We start from the raw sequence: 22,161 nt of genomic DNA on the forward strand, positions 1-22,161 counted from the left end.
AGTTGCAACACCACAGTCTTCAAATCTAAACGCATCTGTTTGATGAGTCTCTCAGTAAGACAGAATCCCACATGATTAAAAATACTAAGTGTTCCATATAAACCAAAGTTCCAACTTCTGCATTCCATTTTGGCCTTGTCTATAGCCCAAGGCCTTTCCAAAATGTTGGGGTAGCTGGAAACCTCTGGCATTATTATTCACAGTTCCCAAAACCAGTCTCTCCTCATGTGATCCAAAAGCAGAGCAAAGAGTTGAAGCCACAAGTCAACATAAACATGTCACCTTACCATGTCCAAACTTTTCAGGTGAAATATTCGAAAACTGCTTCTCCAAATGCAATGATGAGTCTTTTGTAAAAGGGAATTACAGTAAACCAAAATACAGGTGGTGCAATGGATAGAGTGCCAGCCCTGGAGTCAGGAGGACCTGAGTTCAAATCTGACCTCAGACACTTACTTGCCATGTGACCCTGAGCAAGTCACTTAATCCTATTTGTCTCAGTTCCTCATCTGTAAAATGAGCTGGAGAAGGAAATGGCAAATCATTCCAGTACCTTCGAGAAGAAAACCCCAAATGGGGTCACGGAGAGTTGGACACAACTGAAAGAACTCAACAATTAAAATATTATGTACAGAGGATTCTACCCTCGTGATGGACTTTGCATAGTTACCCAGATGAACTACACACACTTAATACTGTATTCTTGTTTGTTCTGATTCTCATGCAGATCAGTTAACATTGACAAGTCAATAGAAATACCTGCCTTTAGTAATCTGAGGAACATTTCCTATTTTAATTCAACTTTACTTCCCACAAGTTCAAATTTCAATGCCATCTTTTTCAAATCCCTTTGTCCTACAACAATTATCATCCATTCAACATGTATTTACTAAATGCCTACCACAAGCAAGGCACTGTGCTAGGTGCTGACCACAAAAGGGAAAAACGGAAAAAAAATCATCCTTCTGCCCCCAAGCAGACTCCTTTTCTATTACTGGCCTGGAGTAGAAGAGATATACTCACTCCAGATAATTTGAGGAGAGCACCAACAACTCACTCAGAGGGATAAGACCCCTCTCTCAGAAGGCGGCACCCACGTTAAACAAAGCTAAGGATTTTCTGAGGCAGAAATAAAGGTGACAGCCCGTACATAGACAGGCAGGCCGGAGGACAGAGATCAAAAGACAAATGTGGGGAACAACAATTAGGCCAGGTTAGCCCGCCTGAAGGGGAGCTGTGTGAATCAATACAGAAGGGCCTGTCAGGGGCAGAACAGGGGAGTCTGCATGTGATCCTCAAGGAAAACAGGGAACCACTACAAAGTCTTTAGGGACTGATACAGTTGAACCTGTACCTCTGGAAGATTATTTCCACAGTTGTACGCTGAATGGACCGGAAAGGGGAAAAGACAGTTCAAGACAGAGATGATAAGGATCTAAATTAAAATAAATTTCTCAGTTCCTTTACAGCTTACACCACTCATGTTGTGCTCAGTACATACTGTATTGCTAACTGAATTTTCATGTGTTAATATCTTCCCAATAAAATTCTGAATTTCCCTGAGGTGATGGGACCTGACTTAGGCCTCTCTCTATGCCATGGGGACCCTTACCCAAGGCCATTTTGTTTTATTAAACATTTCCCTATGGAAACTGGTTCAGTTTGCACTTGGGAATCCCCCATGACTGTGGCTACTGTCCAGTGCTAAGGACTTCTGTTCAAGCTAAAGTTATAAAGTCACAGTAATACAAGACCTATTTAGAACATAGCACACTTCTGTGATTTGGGGCAAGAACTCAAATATTCAAGGTGACACAATGACCTGGCACCTGGAGAATTTATCCAGCCCTAGGTGACAAGACCAACTCTATAATGGCAAAGACACAAACTGCAGGAAAAGGAAGGGAACAAACATTTATTAAGTGCCTACTATTGTGCCAGGAACTGGGCTAAGGCCTTTACAAATGTTGCCTCACCAGATCCTTCACAACAACTCTGAGAGATAAGTACTATTATTATCCCCATTGCATAGTTATGGAAAATGAAGCAAAGGGAGGTTAAGTGATTTGCCCAGGGTCACATAGCTGGTAAGTATCTGAGGCCAGACTCAAACTTAGGTCTTCCTGACTCTAGGCCCAGAGCTCTATGCACTGCACTACCAAACCTCCTCTGTCTGATGATTAAGGTCTGCTGCATCCCACTGACAAAAGAATGAGAAAGCTATAGTATAAACCTATACAAGAACAAACAGCCACATCTGAGGATCAGTAGAAAGAAGCAATGATTATTAACTGAAATCTCTTGAGTCAGAAATTTAGAAAGGGAACTCAAATCAAAGTCTTTTTTCTTTTTTTAAGCAGGCTAAGGAAAGTATTAATGGACATAAACTGGAACTTACTGAGGGGTTTTAATTCCTCAAATACATAATGTAATGATTTATAATCCAATGGTAGACTTAGATCTGTCAAATTTAAGTCATCTACCAACACTTAGACTTTTCAGGCTCACCTGGTCAGTGAGTAAATTAACAGCCAAAACTAGGGGGAAACAGGCTAGCTTGTTTGCTGACACCACCGTTTGTCACAGAGTATTATTCTGCGTATGGAGTGGGCTCAGGGAAAAACCGCTCTTGCCCACAAACGTGGCTTCCTCTCCGGGAAAGAGACAATGCCCCTTTGGCAGCTGCAGAGCAACAAAGACTTCCATTAAAGCTATGGCACAACTAACACTGGAGGGAGAATTTAAGGGAGTCAGGATGTAAAGAACAGGGCTTGGACTGTGACCATATGGCAAAGAGCCAGGGGAACTTCAAAAAACCACAAAAGGTCAAATTTTGCAATCTACTGGGGAGTTTCTGAAAGCAAATACATTGCAGGAAAGTGCCTTCTGATGAATGCAGATACATTCTGCAGATCTATTATGGTTCCATTTAAGCATAAACACCTAGTAGATGCTGACTACTGGCCCAGGCTTGAGGCTATAAAAGTGAAATTAAACACCGTGCTTGCCCTCAGGGAGCTTGCTCTAGTAGCTGAGGTAAGACAGGTGGTAGATGAATAGAGTACAAATTAAGAGACAGCAAATCAGAAAGGAGAGATCTGAAGTAGGATGAGGGAGAGATCATTTTCAGCTGGTAGTAGGATTACAGATGGCTTTGAGGGGGGAAAAAATGACACCTGAACTGGGCCTAGAGGGAAGTATGCAGCTTAATTAGTTCTCCCGGAAGGGGAGGAGCCAAGGAAGGCAAGCAGGAGCATGGCTTACGGAAGCAATACTGCAACTCCCACAGGAATTACCTGTAAAGGTATATATATATGGAAGGAAAGCTGTTTTTAAAAACTGCTAAAGTTTTCCACTCCCTCTCCCTAATCCATTTTTCCTTCTCACATGCAAAGGAATTTCTCCCTACATTTCCATAGATCAAAAATGGAGTTGTCAAATATTTACTTCCTAATATGACCTTGGGCAAGTACTTTCCTGATCTGTAAAATTAAGAAGTTGGACTAGATTTCTAATGGTTTTTCCATCTCTGAAGCCTAGGCTCTCACATAATACTCAGTCTGTGCCTTTTTCAGATGAGGTACTGTTATAGGTGCTCAAGGGTAATTTTTCAATAGAACTTTCTATTTTCAAGGATGCCCTTTATGAAAGCACAAATCTGTGACACGTAAATGAACAGCAGGCCATACAGAACACGGAAAGGATCAATGGACTGAGTCAAGAGACCCAAATTATGGTTTCTGCTCTACCACTGATGCAAAACCAGAGACCAGTTCTTTAACCTCTCAAACATGGTTTGTCTGTAAGATGTGGTGGGAGAGCGAAAAGAGGAAGAGGAAGACAGTAGACTTCTGTGATTTAGGTTGAAGAGCTTACAACTAAGTAAGTCAATCAATCCTCTGAGGGTTATCTCTATTCATTATGAAGATCTGTAAGGTTCCCAATCCTCCTTGAGATGGACACATCATGGAGAGGCAAATCTACAACTACCATAAAACTGAAGAACAGAAATCGTTAAGAAGGATCTTCAAGCTGACAAATCACTTAACTCTACAATTCTAAGACAAGTGGTCTTTCAGCCTATGTGTGAAGACTTTTAGTGATAGGGAATTCATTATACTAAGACAGCCCCATTTCATTTTTGGATTAATTGTAATTCATAGAAAGAATGTCCTTATACTGACTGAGCTGAAATCTGCCTCTCTATGATTTCCAACCATCAGCCCTAGGTTCTAAATGCACAAAATAAATAATCCCTTCAGTGTTTCACAGCATTTGAAAATATTTGGGGATATAACTGTGTTCTCCCAAGTCCTCTTTTCTCCAGGCTATTTGTGTCCCAGGTCCCTAACTATTTTGCTTGCTTATTTTAAGAGCTTATCCTTTACAAAACTTCCAATTGTTTAAAAGATCCTGTCACCCTCCCCAAAAAGAGGTTAACGGTAGGCTTTCACATATCCATCACAAAGGATGAATAAAACATAAGTCTCATAAACACCACAATTACTAATTGTACTCAATTGTGTTTTCTGGGCCTAAGTTTCTTGTCTGTAAAATGATAGGGTGGCCTAGGTTACCTTCCAACTCTAAATCTAACAATCTTATAACACTTTTTATTCCAAGCCTATGGTTTCACATCTTTCACAAAGCAGATGAGAGGCAGCCAGGTGTAACAGAAAGAACACTAGACCTGGAGTTCTACCTATTTCCTAGCTGGGTTTAACCTGGAGTAAGTCAGGTGACCTTGCATAGCTGCAACCTTTCTCATCTACAAAGGAGGGATGCCAATGTCTGTGGTACCTTCTCACAAGGCTGTTCATCAAATGAGAATATATGTATTCCACCTTCTCCCCTCTGCCCGTGGTAGGCCCTAGCTCCTTTCAAGGTGCTGGTCGGTGCCTCTCCTACCCAAGGCATTTCCCTATTCCCACCATATGAGGGCTTTCCCACAACCTCCAGAAATTAGTTTGTGTATTTTGTATTTTCTCCTGTTTACATGTTGTTGTTCCCTCCATCCCCACTCCCCATGAGAATATAAACTCCTTGAAGACAAGAACTCTGTAGTTTATCTTTCTGTCCCCTTCCCATGGCACCCTGCCTGGTACATGACTTGAACTGAATTTAATGATATGAAGTACTTCGCAAACACTGAGTGCTTTATGAGTGTCAGTCATTTAACTTCCACAAAGACCATCAAGAATCACAGAGTTAGAATTAGAAATGACTCCGGAGGCCATCTAGTTCAACAACCTAGTTTCTAGATAGGAAACTGAGGGCCAGAAGGGAGAAGTAGCTTACAAGTAAGTGGCTTGCCCACAGTCACTCAGGCAGACATTGAAAGAATCAGAATTTAACTGTTGGTCCTTTGACCCCCAAACCAGTTATTTTTTCCATGCTACAGATATAGATATAGACACATATGTATGTGTATGTATGTGTATGATGGATAGATGGATGGATGGATGGATGGATGGATGGATGGATGGATAGCTTGCCTTCAAGGCAACACAGGATTTCCTATTCTAGCTACTTATGAAAAAGCCAATACTTTCTTGCCTTCCACTTCAACTACATTTAATTCAGTTTAACATACAATCATTATCAACTACTGAGAACATTTAAGTCTTGAGGTTTGTAAACTTCTTCGATTATTAAGCACATATATGCAAATCATTATGCTAGGCCCAAAGGGATACAAAAATGAAGACAAGTCAGGGGCTCAGCCCTAAAGGAACCTGCTGTGTAATAAGGGCAGACAGGTGGCAGATAGAGTGACAGGCCCAGGAGTCAGGAAGACTTATCTCCCCAAGTTCAAATCTGACCTCAGGCATTTTAGTAGCTGTGAGACTATGAGCAAGTCACCTAACCCTGTTTGCCTCAGTACATCTATCTGTAAAATAAGCTGGAGAAGGAAATGGCAAACTATTCCAGTAGCTTTACCAAGAAGACCCCCAAATGAGGTCCAAGTCAGATAGGGCTGAACAACAACAAAAATGGGGATAATAATAGCACCTACATAGTTCTAGGGCTGTTGTGAGGATCAAATGAGATAATAATTGTTAATTGCTTCACATGTAGTACCCACCCTGTCTTTAAGGGGGGGGGAGACTATTATTTCAGCAAAACTGGCCTTCTAAGTGAGATTCCTTAACCAAGAACTTCTCTGCCAGATAGGAAACAAATGCTCTACAAACATATGGGGCATACTCATCAACCTGTAGGAACAACTAACAGGCCACCCATTAGTTTCTAACCAACTCTCATTTTTATATTTCATCTAAGATCTCTTTGGGCACCAGTAACTCTAGTTAGACTCACAGACCAGGGGAGTTCAGAATGATCACTTTACAGTAATGAAGGAACAGAGACCCACATGTGTCAAGCATTCACAAAACTAGTTAGAAGCCAAGAGGGAAACTAGAGCCCAGGTCTCTCATGCATTTCCACTGCACAGGAAATATCATGCATATACTGAAGCACTGTGTATTGAGAGCTCTCATGAATCCTAACACACACACACACACACACAAATTTACATTTAGCTCTAGAAAGTGCTTTTTATAAAGTCTGATGGACTCCAAATCAATTGACTGGTCAACTTGGAAGGACTCTAACGGAGTGTCCAGAGATACCTGATTGGCCAGGTGCTGTTTAACACCTTAACATTTCTGTCAAAGCTCTTAGTTAAAGCAAAGATGCCGTGCTTATCTAACCTGCAGAACACACAGAAATAGGAGAGGACAAATCAAGAACCAAAGAGATCTCAAGAGGCTAGAACAGTGGACCAAGTCTAATAAGATCAAATTCAACAGGGATAAATGTAAAACTGCCAAGCACAAGACAGTGGAGTATGTATAACCAGGCAGCAATTCAATTAAAACAGAGTAAACCGCAAGCCCCCTGAGTCAACAGCATGAAATAGCAGCCAAGAAAAGTAAGCAGCCAACCAGTAAGTCAACAAGCACTTATTAAGCACCTACTACGTACCAGACACTGTGCTAGGCATACAAAGACAAAGAGCAAAATAATCCCTTCCTTCCAGCTTACATTCTAAGAAAATGACATGGAGTTAAGGGTCTGACAGTCACGCTCTACTCTGCCCTAGTCAGTCAGTGTCTAGAGTGTTTTATTCTGCATGGGCACCACATTTTAGGAAGGATGCTGATTAGTTTCAAAACAACCAGAGAAGGGAGAAAAGGGACAGCGAAGGGGATTGAGATCATGCCAGATACAGGCTCTCTGCTCCTTATACCACACAAAAATAAGAGACAGAATGTTTTCTCCACTGCACTATGGTGAAATTCCAATTTTTCAGGCATGAGGGGCTAGCATGCGGAAGGTTTGGCCCCAGAACTATGAGCAACAGGTGGAAATTACAAGGGGCAAATTTGGGTTTTATATAAGTAAAAGGTCTGGGATCCTTGCTATATTAGCAAGAATGCAATGCCAGTAGTTGCCAGCTCTCCCCACCCCACCTGAGTGTTTGCCAGGGTGTCTCCTAATCTGCATGACCCTACTGCTGGCTGCTAGAAGCAAGGGCTGAAAAGGATTCATTTTGTTGCCAGGGGGATGGATAGAAGGAATTCATGTGCCCTAACCCAAGTAGGAAGTGAGGTTTAGGGAATTCCCAAATTGGGGATATGGAAGTCTTTGTCAGCAGCTTGTGTGCCCAGGGAAGGAATGGGGAGGAGAAAATGATGGCTATAAATAAGTCAGACTAACAAACTAGCTAAACATGGGCTGATCAGCACCCAGGCAGGTTAGATTCAGAGCAGATTTATACAGATGGCACCAGCTCAGCTGAGACATCATCCAGTAATAGCAGTATCTCAGATCAGTAAAAATAGCAAATGGATGCTTTGAAATCAAAATGGAAGAGCAGCAGCCAAAGTAGATCAGGCAGCCCTGACCGTAATGCATTGAAGCATTCTAGTCTACGAATCGCCTCAAAGCACTGATAAGCTGCAAGAAGGCACTTAGTGATAACCACAGAATGGGGGGGCGGGGGCAATGGGGGACAGGACCTATGTCCTGTATTCCTACTCAGACATCTCACATTTCCCATCCAGCTTCTTCACTCATTTTGGACTTCTTTGGCCTCTCTACCTCATCTCTCCCTCCCCCTCCCATTTTTCAGCTTTCTTTTATGTGCTGTCTTTCCCCTGTGCATAATAAGCTCCTTGAAAGAAGGGACTGTTTTTTTTCATATTTGTAACCCCACTACTTAGAACAGTGCCTGGCACAGAGCAGTACTTAAATGTTTATTATGGTACAGGTGGAGTAGCTCGGTGGCACAGTGGATAGAATGCCAGCCCTGGAGTCAGATGGACCCAAGTTCAAATCCAACCTCAGACACTTATTAGCTATGTGATCCCGGGCAAGTCACTTAATACTGTTTGTCTCTGTAAAATTAGCTGGAGAAGGAAATGACAAACACTCCAGTATCCTTGCCAAGAAAAACCCAAATGGGGCATAGAAGGGTTGGGCACAACAGAAAAATGACTGAACTAAAATGGCATAGGTCTCTGTTCTCCTTTATAAAGAAAAATTTCCCAATAATTATTAAAAACTACCCAAAGTGAAATGGGTTGACTGCCTCCACAAAGACTGTGACATCTGTATCACCTGCAAGATCAAATATAAAATCCAATTTGCATTTAGAAGCCTTTTTGGAAAAGTTATGCACGGAGTTTAAATGACTTAGCCACAGTCAGGTCTGATAACATGTCAGAGACGGAATGTGAAAACAGGTCCTTTCCAACCCCATGTCCTGTGCTAGTAACTATCACCTCATATTCCTTCTCCCAACGTCCTATCTACCTGTAGGCAACAGGAAAACTACCGAAAGATTTTGAGCCAGGAAATGACAGGACCAGATGTATGCAACAGTAAGTAGGAAAAATTAGAGAAGGAAAGGAATGATGGATTGGAAAGGTGTGAGTGCTGGTGTAAAAATCTATAAGTGGGGCTGTGATTGTCCAGGATGATGGTAATGAACTGATTCCCAAATAAGATTGGTGACACTGGGAATGTTGCTAAGGCAGAGTATGAAAAGACTTAACAACTGATAGGAGTGAGGATGGGGAACTGAGGAAGAAAGGAAAGGGGAGGAAAAAAGGAGCCAGGATAAATGTGACACCATTGACAAAACGCAGGGAACCAGAAGGGTGAATGTGTTTTGAAGAAAGATCAACTTGTTCCCCAACTGATAAACAGTCAAAGGATATGAACAGGCAGTTTTCAGATGAAGAAATTAAAACCATCTGTAGTCATATGAAAAAATGCTCTAAATCACTATTGATTAAAGAAATGCAAATCAAAACAACTCTGAGGTACCACATCACACCTATCAGACTGGCCAACATGACAAAACAGGAAAATAATAAATGTTGGAGAAGATAGGGTAAAATTGGAACACTAATACATTGTTGGTGGAGTTGTGAAATGATCCAACCATTTTGGAGAGCAATCTGGAACTATGCCCCAAAGGGCTATAAAAACGTGCATACCCTTTCCCAGCAATAGCACTTCTAGGACTGTATCCCAAAGAGATCATAAAAATGGGAAAAGGACCCACATGTACAAAAATATTTATAGCAGCTCTTTTTGTGGTGGCCAAGAATTGGAAATTGAGGAGATGCCCATCAACTGGGGAATGGCTGAACAAGTTGTGGTATATGAATGTAATGGAACACTATCGTGCTGTAAGAAACGATGAGCAGGTAGACTTCAGAAAAACCTGGAAAGACTTGTATGGACCAATGCTGAAGGAAGTGGGCATAACCGGGAGAACGCTGTATACGGTAACAGCAACACTGTGCTATGACTGACTTTGATAGACTTAGCCCTTCTCAGCAATGCCAGGATCTAAGATATCTCCAAAGGCCTCGTGACGGAAAATGCTATCCACATCCAAAGAAAGAACTATGGAGTTTCAATGCAGATCAAAGCATACTATTTGCTATTTTTGTTTTGTTTCCTCTTTCTTGTGGTTCCTCCTATTGGTTCTAATTCTTCCTCACAACATCACTAATGTGAAAATATGTTTAACAGGAATATATGTATAGCCTATATCAGACTGCACGTTGTCTTGGGGAGGGAAGTGGGAAAGGAGGGGGAGAAAATTTAAAACTCAAAATCTTATAGAAGTGATTGTTGATAACTCAAAATAAAAAGGAAATAAAGATCAACTTAGCTAAATTCCTTGGAAAAAAAGGCTGCTCCATTTTTGACTATAATTTCTGTGCCTGGTACAACGACTGGACTACAGCAGTGTCCATTAAGAAATGATGATTTCTTGGCAGATTTTGGAAAATCCTGGAAAGACTTGCATGAACTGATGCTAGTGAAATGATCAGAAACAACAGAACATTGTACACAGTAACAGCAACATTACGCTATGACTGACTTTGATAGACTTAGCTGTTTTCAGCAATGCAATGATCTAAGACAATTCTAAAATACTCATGATGGAAAATGCTATCCACATCCAGAGAAAGACTATGGAGTCTGAATGCAGATCGAAGCATACTATTTTCTCTTTTTTTCTTTCTCTAAGTCTTCCCATTGATTCTTCTTTCACAACATGACTAATGCAGAATAAGTCTAATATGATTGTACATGTATAGTCAATACCAGATTCCATGCCATCTTGGGGAGGAAGGGATGAAGAGAGGAAAAATTTAGAACCCAAAAATATTGTGAAAGTGAATGTTGAAAACTAAAAATAATTAATTTTTCTTAAAAAAGGGAAGAAGAAGCTTACACACAAAGGGGAAAGACAATTCACCAAAGAAAGCTGAAAAGTGAGGGGCAGGGACCTGGCTCAGGCAACTGGTGGAGAAGCCCAATGGGAAATAGAAATGTCACAGAGGTGACAGCTGAAGCATATGAGTCTGCTAACTCTCAGGACTGGCAAAATGTATATTTTTAAAGTACTACCACATTACTCACGAGCAAGTTAAGAAGAATGTAGCATGTGCCCAGTGCTGGAAAGATCCTGGAGCTCATGTAAGATTAACTCTGTCAAAGTATAGGGAATGGAGGTCAGTAACTTGCCCAAGGTCCCACAGCAGTGGAGACAACAAAATGTCAGACTTGCCCAAATACAAAGGGAGGAGCCAATCTTTGGAACCCTCTTCCTGATCCCCTAACTCTCCTTCTACAGCCTCCAAAGTCCATGAGGCTGAAGGGGAGAGTTTTTCTAAGAGCAACAGTGCTCTGTGTATAGCCCTGAAGTACATGCAAAGAAAGGATGAAAACAATATGATTCTCTGGGGTGAGCCAATGAGGATAAGCAACAGAAAGGCACCCATAAGCCAGGTAAAAAACACCCTCAGGCACAATGCCACATTAGAAAATTTTATGTGGAGTCTAAAGTCGAAAACTTACAATTCCGGATCTTCACGTGCTCTGCCAAGCTGAAGCAACAGACAGATCTAGGGCATCAGATCTAAACGATTCCACACCTGGATTTGTTTGCAGTCTGACCACAAGCAGTAGAGCAAGAGGGCTTACCTGTCAATGACTATTCAACCTTCCTAATTCAGTCTAAACCAGAAGAATATGAAATTAAAATGAAATTTAGTTGGTCCCTGAAAAGTCAATGTCATTTCTTAAGTACACATAAGAAAAAAAAAACTGAATGTATCTGTATATACACAGGCACACATAATACATACATAAACATATACGAGATTCAGACTAATCTCAAAAAATTAGGTTACAAAGGGGCTCAGCTGTGTAGCATAAAACAGGAGGATTTGGCAAACAAACAATTCTATTTAACATTAAACCAAAACAGGGAAGCAACACACTATCATGAAAAGAACACTGAATTTAAAGTCCCCACCACCTGTGAGGCAGTGCAAGCCCTTTAATTTCTGTTTCTTCAACCATAAAATGCTGGGATTGGAACAATGTCCCTTTCCCCTCTAGATAGATGATCCACCAGGTAGCTTGGGAAACCTCAGTAAATTGGGGAACTTCAGCTTTTAACTTAATTTGCCTAAATGCTAGAGTCCACTCTTCCAGCAAGTCCATCTGGCCTTATTCGGCCTTTCCTAGAACCAAGAGTCAACATTTTAGTTCTTACAGCAAGTTTCTTTTTGTGTCATGAACCCCCTTTGGCAGTCAGGTGAAACCTGTAGGCTTCTCAAAATATTTATTGCCTAGAGTCATAACTGGAGGAAGTATTAAATTTCAGTTGGAGGTTCATGAAAATAAAGGTGTACTATTTTTCCCATCCGAGTCCACAAGTGCATTGAATCTATCAGGGGGGCACTGGGGTACAGGTCCAGTTAAGGGACCTGTGGAGCCTAGGTTAAGAACTCCTGAGTTATACCAACCTTACACTCTATACTAGCCCACTTTCTCAAGAGCTCCCTGAAGGAAGGCCAAGGAATAGTTTCCAGGGTCAGTAATATGATATAGCAAGTTACTAATATGTTAGGTGAACAGAGTGTGCAATCATGTCAAGGCTAGAGAGCTGACTCATGGTACCAGAAACAGGGAAGTGAGCGCCAAGGGGCCCTCAGCTTAAAGAGCTCTAGGAAGTGGCTGCCAATTCACTGTCACCTGGAGACAGTGTCAAAATGTACATATCAGTGGGCTACATGTGATTCCTCTTGTCCTGTGCTATTCACAAAACTCAAATTTGGGAACAAACAGCAATTTATTTGAGAAAGACCATGGGGTTTTCATGCAAGCCCAACAAGTCTAGGGGGTAACACAACCACCAAAATAAGTGAATGTGGTATTAGGCTTCATTAATAGAAACATGTGTCCTACATGAAGGCAACGAGAGCCCCACTTCAGTTTTAATTTGCCTCTTGTCAAAGCAAATCTATATTACCCTGTTCAGTTCTGGGACCTGAAATTTAAGGATACTGACAAAATAGAGCACATCTAGAAGAGCAACAGGACTGGAAACCCTTGCCACACTTCACAAGATTGGTGGAAGGAAATGAATATCTTTAGCCTGAAGAAGAGGAAAAACGTGGGAGAAAATAAAAGTTGCCTCCAAGTAAGTCAAAGCTTGCCACCTGGAAGAAAGATCAGAACTGTTCTGCCTGGCCCTAAAGAGCAGTCAGTCAGTCAGTCAGTCAGTCCATCAATCAAGGGAACTAGACACACCAGGTGGAAGTGAAGACTCAAACTGAATGAAAAGTAAAAACTTCTTCCCATTAAAGCTATTTTAAAAAGAGGGGCTGCTTCAGGAGGTATTCAGGTCCCTGTCACTGAAGGTCTTCAGAGGCTAAATGAGAGAGCTGAGGGGCAGGACAAACTCTTAGGTCTTCCACATCCCTCAGACTCTGTGGTTCTTTTAGGGAGATCAGCAGGGTCTAGCAGAAAGAGGGCTGGTCTGGGAGTCAGGAAGGCCTAGGTTCCTATCATCACCCAGACACTCCTAGATGTATAACCAAGTGTCACTTAATGATTCTTACCTTTATCACCCATAAAAATGTAGATTAATTAAACACCTATAGGACTCTGAAAGGCTCAAATGAAAGTTTAAGTCAAACTCTTTAAACCTATTAAAGTGCTGAATTGTTTTAGGAAGATTCTGAAGATCACCTGGAAGGATAAGACACCAGACAGTGAGGTCCTTTCTCAAACTAAACTGCCAAGCATTTCTGAAACTAAAACTGTAAATGCTATCGTTATCATTTTCTATGATACTTAGCATAGCCAACACTCAGCACAATGCCTGGCACAAAGCAGACACTTAAGAAGGGCTTATTGATTGACTGGTCCCAACAGTGACTTTAGTGCTATTTCTTGTCCCTGGGCAAGTCACTTAACCCTATTTGCCTCAGTTTCCCCACCTATAAAATGAGCAGGAGAAGAAAATGGCAACAACCACCTTCTTCTTCACTCACTAGGCAATCCCTCTAATTCAAAAACCTTTCCTCTGTTGGGTTGCAGTAACACACTGCTTCCTAACGCAAGGCTCCCCTCACCAATTCAATTCCACACAGCTGCAAAAGTTATTTTTCTAAATAGCAAGTCTGACTCTGTCACTTTCCTTTTCCCCCTCCCCACTCCTTAAATTCCAGTGGCTCCCCAGTTATCTCTAGTATCAACTTCTGACACTGAAAACTCTTCACAACCTGGACACATTCTACCTTTCTAGCCTTACCACCCACAATTTCTCTCCAAACACTGATCTAAACTGGCTGCCTTGCTGTTTCTCACGTGTAATATTCCATCTCCCATCTCTGTGCCTTTGGTATTGTCTATCTTCCGATGCCTGAAATGAACACCTCAAGCTCAAACATCCCTGGCTTCCTGGGGGAGGCAACTCAAGCACCACCTTCTGCGGGAGACATACACACCCATCCCCCCACCGCCTTGTGTGGCCTCTGTGGTGTGTGTTAACGTTCATATATACTCATTTGGTTGCTCTTCAGTCCTGTTCAACTCTTCATGACCCTATCTGGGGTTTTCTTGGCAAAGTTACTGGAGCAGTTTGCCATTTTCTTCTCTAGCTCATTTGACAAATGAGGAAACTGAGGCAAACAGGGTGAGGTGACTTGCCCAGGGTCTCATAGCTACTAAGTGTTTATGACCAGATTTGCACTCAGAAAGATGAGTCTTCCTGACTCCAGACCAGGCATTGTCTCGACTGTACCACCTAGCTACTTATATACTCATACACATACACATACATACATATACACATACATATATACATATGAATGTATACATATATGTGTGTGTATATATGTATATATAGATATAGAGATAGAGATAGAGATATATAGAGATATATGTATATATATGTATAGAGAGAGAAAGAGCGCTATATATTCAGGTTGTTTTCTAGCTCCCTGGAGGGCATGACCTAGTTGACTTCCCTAGCACCTGGAGGGCACTTAATAATTCCTTGTTGATTCAGTAGCATTGTAACATTGTTATCCTAAATTGTGTTTTTCTTTTACCTACACAAGTGTCTTCTTGGGCACTCTCAGGGAAAAACTATTCTTCCAGAATGCCTACCTCCACCTGCGGTTTACTTCTACCCACCACTACTACCTACTCAAGCTTCTAAGAGGAGGTTAAATGAGATACCCTCCAGGCAGCCTTCCAGATTCCTCCTCCACCCAACCATTACATATCTATATTAATTAAAAAAATAATCAACGTTAACATTTATTAAGGGCTTTTAATGCCCCAAAACACTTTAGTTATCAGGGGCATAAAGAGAAAAAAGCAAAAATAATCTTCAAAGAGCTTACAACATATGTAAACATAGATACAGGACATATATACATATATGACAACATACACATGTACATGTACAAAGTAAATACAAGAGAAGGCAGCAATACTAGCAGCTGAGGAGAACTAGAAAGGCCTCCAGAAGAGGCCTTTGTTGACTGAGCTGGGTCCTAAAAGAAACCAGAAATAAGGAGAGAGAGCAGGGAAAACAGCCAATGGAAAGCCTTGTAAATGGAAGACAGACTGGAGGAACAGGAAGCAGACCAACATGGCTGAATGAACCACAGAGTGGGTGAAGAGAATACTGTGAAAGAGAGAATGGGGCCAAGTTGTGTGGAGTATTAAATGTCAAACAGAGCAGTTTTTATTTGATACTAGAGGTAGTAGGGAGACACGAGTTTTAAGAGGGGGGCAAAACAGGGTGTCAGGGTCAGACCTGCAGTTGAGGAAGAATACTTTGGCAGCTGTATGGGAGGATGAATTAGAAGGAAGGGAAGGCCAATTAAGAGGCTGTAGTAATAATCCTGCTCTGGGCTGATCTGAATTTGAAAATGCTGTCTGTGAGTGGAACGCAGGGGCCATATAAGATAGATATTAAGGAGAAATAAATGACAAGGTTTGGAAATTGATTGGATATGGACGAGAAGAGTGAACATGAGGAGCCAGGAGGAGTGTGGTGGGTGGTGTTTGGGGGAAAAGAAAATGAGGTCTGTTTTGGCCATGCGATAAATAGCTGCTGGGGTTTGCCTGTCTCAAATCTCTCCCCACTCTAATCCATCCTCCATTCAGCTGCCAAAGGGATCTTCCTAAAGTGAAAAAGAGTCAGACCACATCACTCCTCTAATTCAATAAGCTTCAGAGGCTCCCAATTGCCACCAAGATCAAGTACAAAACTCTGTCTGGCATTCAAAGCCCTTTATAACTTATTCTCCCACCCACACCCACTGCCCACCTTTCTAGTCTTCTTACACTTCATACACCCTCCACATACTCTGGAATCCAGTGACACTGGCTTCCTTGCTCTTCCTTAAACAAGACACTTCATGTCTCAGCTCTTGCATTTTCTGTTCCCAAAAACTGGAATGTTCTCCCACCCCATCTCGGCCTACTGGCTTCCTTCAAGCCCCAACTAAAATCCCATTTTCTAGCCTTTCCCAACTCATCTTAATTCTAGCAGTGCCTTCCCACATTTATTTCAAATTTATCCGGTATATAGTCTTTTAGTCTCTCCCATTAGATTGTAAGCTCCTGGAGGGCAGTCTTTTTGCCCTTTTTTGTATCCCTAGCACTTAGCACTTTATCTAGCACTCAACAGGCATTTTGTAAATAAATGTTTGTTCACTGACAGACTGAGTAGTTTAGTTTGAGATGTCCACTGAAATCCAGTTAGGACTGGAACTCAGGAAGAAGGGTTGGATCTATAGATATGGAAATCATCGACAGACATAATAATTTAACTTATAGCAACTGATGAATTTACCAAGTGAGATAGCACAGAGAGAAAAGAGTGCCTAAAACAGCACCTTGAGGGATCCCTACCAGTTACAGACTAACATAAAGATCCAGAAATGGAGATTTAAGAGAAATCATAGTTAAACTGGAGAATCAAAAGAGCAGTGTCACAAAAACTCATGGGAGAGAGTATCAGATCAGCAATGGCAAATCCTAAGAAGTCAAGCAGGATGAAAACTGATTAAAGGACCTAAGGTTTGGTAATTAAGATATCTCCGGTGACTCTGGAGTAAAGTTTCATTTGAATGACAGACTTCAAAGAATTTTTAAAAAGAGAGAGACAGGAAGTGGACAAACCACATGTAGATAACTTTTTCAAGTTTAGTGGACAAGGGGGAAGAAAGCTGGAGGACCCTACCTAGCAGGGATGGCAGGATCTGGAGAAGTTTTTAACGATAAGGAGCCTAGGACATGTTTGTAGATAGCAAGGAAAGAAAACAGGGAGAAAGTGAATATTTGACATCGGGGTCAATCTGCCTGGATAAAATGGGGGGGGAGGGGTGGGTCAAGGCCACATGTAAACAGGTTGGCCTGGTGAGGAGAAAGGTCAACTCTTCTAAGGCTAGAATAAAAAAGGAAACCATGGGGTCAGATGTGAGATGAGAAGAGGAGAATGGAGAACTCACAGTGAATGGGCTCTATTTTCTAAGTGAAGTGTGAAGTATATTGAGAAGAGATTTAGAACAGCTACTGTGGTGATTAGAGAATTAATAATGGAAAAGCAGAACTACTTAGCAGTAGTGAAGGCCCAGCTGAAATTAGATAATACAAATCTGTAGTGGACTCAGCTTGATTTCATGATTTCCTTTAGCTCTCTTCAACATCACACAAGTAGGAACAAAGGAGACTGATGTAATCTTGTAATCCTGAGTTGGGCTTTCACAAAAACAGGAGTAGCAATAGAACCCAAGAAATCTGGTTTTTAATTTCATCTTTGCTACTGAAAACTATGACTATGAGCAAGTTAGTCCATTTCTCTGTGGCTTAATTTCCCTATCTGCAAAATGGGCACAATACCTACTACTACTTACCTTACAGGGTTATTTGTAGATCACAAAAGATACATAAAACATACAAAATACTTTGTAAACATTCTAGAAATACCAACCTTTTAAAGAGACACCTACTGATGTAAAATAGTTAGCTAGTATCAATGACTTCACTAGGATGTTGAGGCAAAAATAAACCCTGAACTGAGTTTCTATTCTCACATAAAATGATTTATCTCCAAATATTTGGCACATAGTAGGCTTTTAATAAAACCTTCCTGAACTAAATTCTGGTCACTTTCAGTAACATGACTTTCTCACAGATTTTTGAAAAAGATCTGTTATCTGTTGATAGTCATGTTGGCATTCTGACTCATGAATTTATAAAATCAGGAGGGAATCTGGAGGAGGAAAAAGGACACGGGAACCACAAATCACTGCTTTTGCCTCCACAGTCCAAAACAGTTTAGTCTGAGAGAATACTTGCACCAAAGGCAGTCACAACATTGAGATACTGCAGCCACAAGCATGAAAAGACCAAGTCCATTCACTGTGGGGCCTAGATAAGGATAAGAACCAATAAAACAGTGCCACAGTGTTACAAATCAGACTCTTTCTAATGGTAGCAACTTTCCTTGGAACTCCAAACTCCATAGTTCACCTAGTCTTTTTTAGAGCAGGAGCTTCCCCACAGCCCAGTTCTGTCACTGAAATAGGCTCCCTCCCTCTCTCCTCAGCTAGCAGAACTCCTACCCTTGCACCTCCTCCAGGGAAACCAGAATGTGGTTCAGCCTTCCCCAATGCTCCCACTCCCTCCTTCACTCTTTCCCCATACAGATACCTCCTCCCCACCACCCACCCCATCTCAGGCCTCATACAGCACTTGGTTTTACTCAAACCTCTCTTCCTGCTTACACTTTAACCTCTCACTTTTCCAGAGCTCAAAACAAAATTATCATAATTACCTGGATTTATCTTTTATTCCACTGACCATCTGATTATATGATACAAACTTTCCCTCTCCCCCAGGGCCTAGCACAGTGCTCCACACAAGAGAAGCCTAACAAAGGCTTTCTCAAATCAATCCCCAACAGCCAGGACTTCGACCAGACCGTCAGAGTGGTGATTTCATTCTTCTTCATTCTTCCAAATTATACAACTATACCAAGGTGCCAATTTGGACTTCTTTCTTCTAGAAGTCTATCTTTCAAACTTTTTTTCTTACTCCTCCCAGTTCAAGTAAAGATCTATCATATCCATTTCGTGTCCTTCTAACTACATGATTCAAAGGATTCATACTATATAAACATCTTTGAATTCCTGGCAGAAAGGTTCTAAGGTAAAAATAAATGTAAACTAGGAATTAAAAAATACAATGTAATTAATAAATATTAGATAAACCTATAAAAACATTATGATAATCCTCATCTTCTGCTCCTGAATTAGTATTAATGGCTAAAAAGCACCCAGAATATGTTACGCACTTTTAACAAAGGCAGTTCCTGCCTCGTAGCTCTGCATGCATCCTCTTGGTGGATTACTTTAGGATACTTTTCCCATTACAACTCTAAATATTAAAATTGAAAACTATATTCTAACGACAATAAATTCTCACTTCTCTATTATATAATAATAAAAGTTAATTTAAAAAGTGTTTTCGCTCACAATAGCCTTCGGAGGGAGGTAATGCACATCATTATGCCCATTTTACAGATAAGAAAACTGAGGCTGAGAGGTGAACTAACTACTGGAGCCAGCATTCTCCAAACCAGTTGCTTGACGTCAAGTCTAGGTGCTTTTTACACAGCACTTCCACTGTCCTAGGACGAATCATCTGTCACAGAAGCAAAACTAAATTTGTGGGGAAGATTCAGAACAAAGAAAAAAAGGGTCATTCCCCCCATTTGAATCTTAATTTCCTCATCTGCAAAATGTAGAAGTTGGACTGGAGGATCTCTAAGGACCCTTTCTAGGTCTGGCTGTGTATAATTCTAAAATCCCCAGTGAAAAGAAAGCACAAGTGTTCCTTCCAACCTAGCGAGGCTGTGCCTCAGGACAGGCTTAAGGAGTGGCTGCAATAAATGTAGCCTTGAGGAAGAGCAGAAACTAGCAGAAATCTCCCCAGCTCTTCTCTAGCAAATGCTTCCATGCCTAGGAGCCCAAAATCCAAAGAAATCTACCTCCAGGTTTGGAAGGAAAAATGAAAGACCAAATGGGGGGGGGGGTGAAGCATACCAATAAGTGACACTCTCACTGCTCACAGCACATGGCGCCAACCAGAGTCCGCCGTCCAGCCCCCACCCAAACTAGAATACCGCACACACATGGAAGAGGCTACAGCCTGGGGTTCCACCGTTGCAAGTAAAGTTGAATTAGTTAAATAGTTAGATAGTTAAAAATCGTGGGGAAAACTGGCACCCACAACTTAAAAGACAGGCGTACAAACTGTGAGTGGATCAGTAAATGAACCCACTCGTCTCCACCTGCAGGACACGCAACCTGGTGGCCACGGCTAGGGAACTGCCGTTTCCCATAAGTCTCAGACCTTTTGGATAAAACAAAGCCAGCTGCCGGCTTTTCGCGGGGATTTAAGAAACGTATGTAAGCTATGACCTCCTAATAGGACCACAGTGAGATAAACGAGAGCATCTGCCGGATAAAATAGACCTGCGAGTGGCGTCTCCAACTTTACCCATGGAGCCACCACGTTTCCTCCTCAAATTAGGAATATTAATAAGAAGAAAAAAACCTGTACCACTAAATATAATTTTTCACCTGCCACTGCACACGGGCGCGCACGCATCTGGCTCCATTAGTATTTTACCTCAAAATCTGCAATCACATCCAGATAAAAGGCCAAACCTTACTCCCCTGCGCCCCATTCCCGCCACCACAGCTGCTTTCCCAGGCTAGCTTCCTGCCTCACTCCACCCATGGCACTAGGGCTGCACAGCTCTGGCGCGCGGATTAACTCAAGGCCGGAGAAAAGGTATGTGTAGAGGGCGCAAAAAAAGATCTCCCCTGGAGCTCCCTCACCGACATCTGCTTTCCAAAACCATACAAACCTAAAGATACGGTCCATTTCAACAAAGTCCCCAAAAAGAACAACCCTCGCCAAGAGTTACCGCCTTTAGGGAAAAGGGCATGTGCTCAATGGCCCCAGTACCGTCTACAGCCTTTCACAAGGGTCTTTTTCTGAGCCTTCACAAATCACTCCGATACGGGGGCGCAAAAGAGAGCTTACGATGCAAATGGAAGCCAAAGTATCTCTTTTGGAACGTGGCCGGGAAAAAGATACACCGCGTTCTGAAGAGCCACGCGGTCCCTGCCGCAACTGACACAGCACAGCTCCCCTCCCCCAGACACACGCGCCGTCTGGGGGAGGGGAAGCCAGACCAAAGGGGTCTTTTAAGGGGCTGAAAACATGGGGGGGGGCCGCCACGAGAATCCCCTTACTTTGCCGCTGGCTGTGCCCCCGCTGACGCCGATCAAGAAAGGCTCCCCTCCGTTGGTTTGCTGGTGGTTCTGAAGGGTCTGATCACTGTCTCCGGCCATGGCTGCAGCCAGTCCCTTCCTTCCTGCCCGCCTGACTGCTGGGTTGCTTGCTTGCCTGGTTGCTCGACTGCCTCTCTCCCAGTCTGGATTCCTCCTATTCTCTCAGCCACCACTTGGTGTTAATTGGTGTTATTGTTCTGCTGCTGCTGCTGCTGCTGCAGCTTCTGCTGTTGGTGTTGGTGCTGCTGCTCCTGCTCCTGCTCCTCCTCCTCTTCCTCCTCCTTCTCCTCCTCCTCCTCTTCTAGGTCTTTTTGAACCTTCCAGCTAGGCTGGCTTTATCTGATGAGTCAAGAGCCTTCCTCTCTCACCACCCGCCCCAACCTAGTTTACAATCTCATCCAGAGGTCATCGCGATACAGCCGCTCCAAACCAGAAGAAAATCCTTTCAGTTTATTCGCACAAAGGAAGGCTTCCCAGTCCTGTGGGCTCGTCTCGAAACCCACCCCCTGCATCCCAGGTCTCCAGCTGGCTGAGGTCTCTGGGAAAGGTGTTTGCTTGACACCTCACCAGAAAGCCTGAGTTTATTTAATTAATCCCATCTAACCACGCCTTGAATGAAGAAGAAAAAGAAAGAAACGTTTTATTTTTCCTGTCCTAGATGTAAAGAAAAAAAAAGCTAGAGGGCGTTGGGTATACATAGTATTGCTACAATGTATATATTATTATAATGAATAAACAATGCGGGTGTTTCCAAAGGTGAGCCACTCTTTAACCTGGACCCATTCTAACTGCTGGGACCTAATTAACATCAAACGCACAGGAGCAAAACAAAGCAAAGGGTTAGTATGAATACCTGGAGCATCCGGGACAAAACCACAATCGCCTTGTGAAAATACTTGCTTTTTTTCTAGTGTTTGCCGAATTGTCATGTCACTTCTTGTTG

The 22,161-nt window shown here is 42.2% G+C and overlaps 1 protein-coding gene across 1 annotated transcript in view; it reads right to left on the minus strand.

Moving 5' to 3' along the window:
• UCK2 (uridine-cytidine kinase 2) overlaps nt 1–21,717 on the minus strand; it is a 74,261-nt gene extending 52,544 nt beyond the window's left edge. The window contains exon 1 of the mRNA XM_020979011.2: nt 21,180–21,717. Coding sequence (XP_020834670.1) covers nt 21,180–21,278 — 99 coding nt within the window. The 5' untranslated portion in view covers nt 21,279–21,717. The remainder of the gene's footprint in view (nt 1–21,179) is intronic.
• Between the last annotated feature and the right edge of the window lie 444 nt (nt 21,718–22,161).

Source organism: Phascolarctos cinereus, unplaced genomic scaffold (genome assembly GCF_003287225.1).
Source record: "Phascolarctos cinereus isolate Bilbo 61053 unplaced genomic scaffold, phaCin_HiC Scaffold_5;HRSCAF=322, whole genome shotgun sequence".
Classification (NCBI taxonomy): Eukaryota; Metazoa; Chordata; class Mammalia; order Diprotodontia; family Phascolarctidae; genus Phascolarctos; species Phascolarctos cinereus.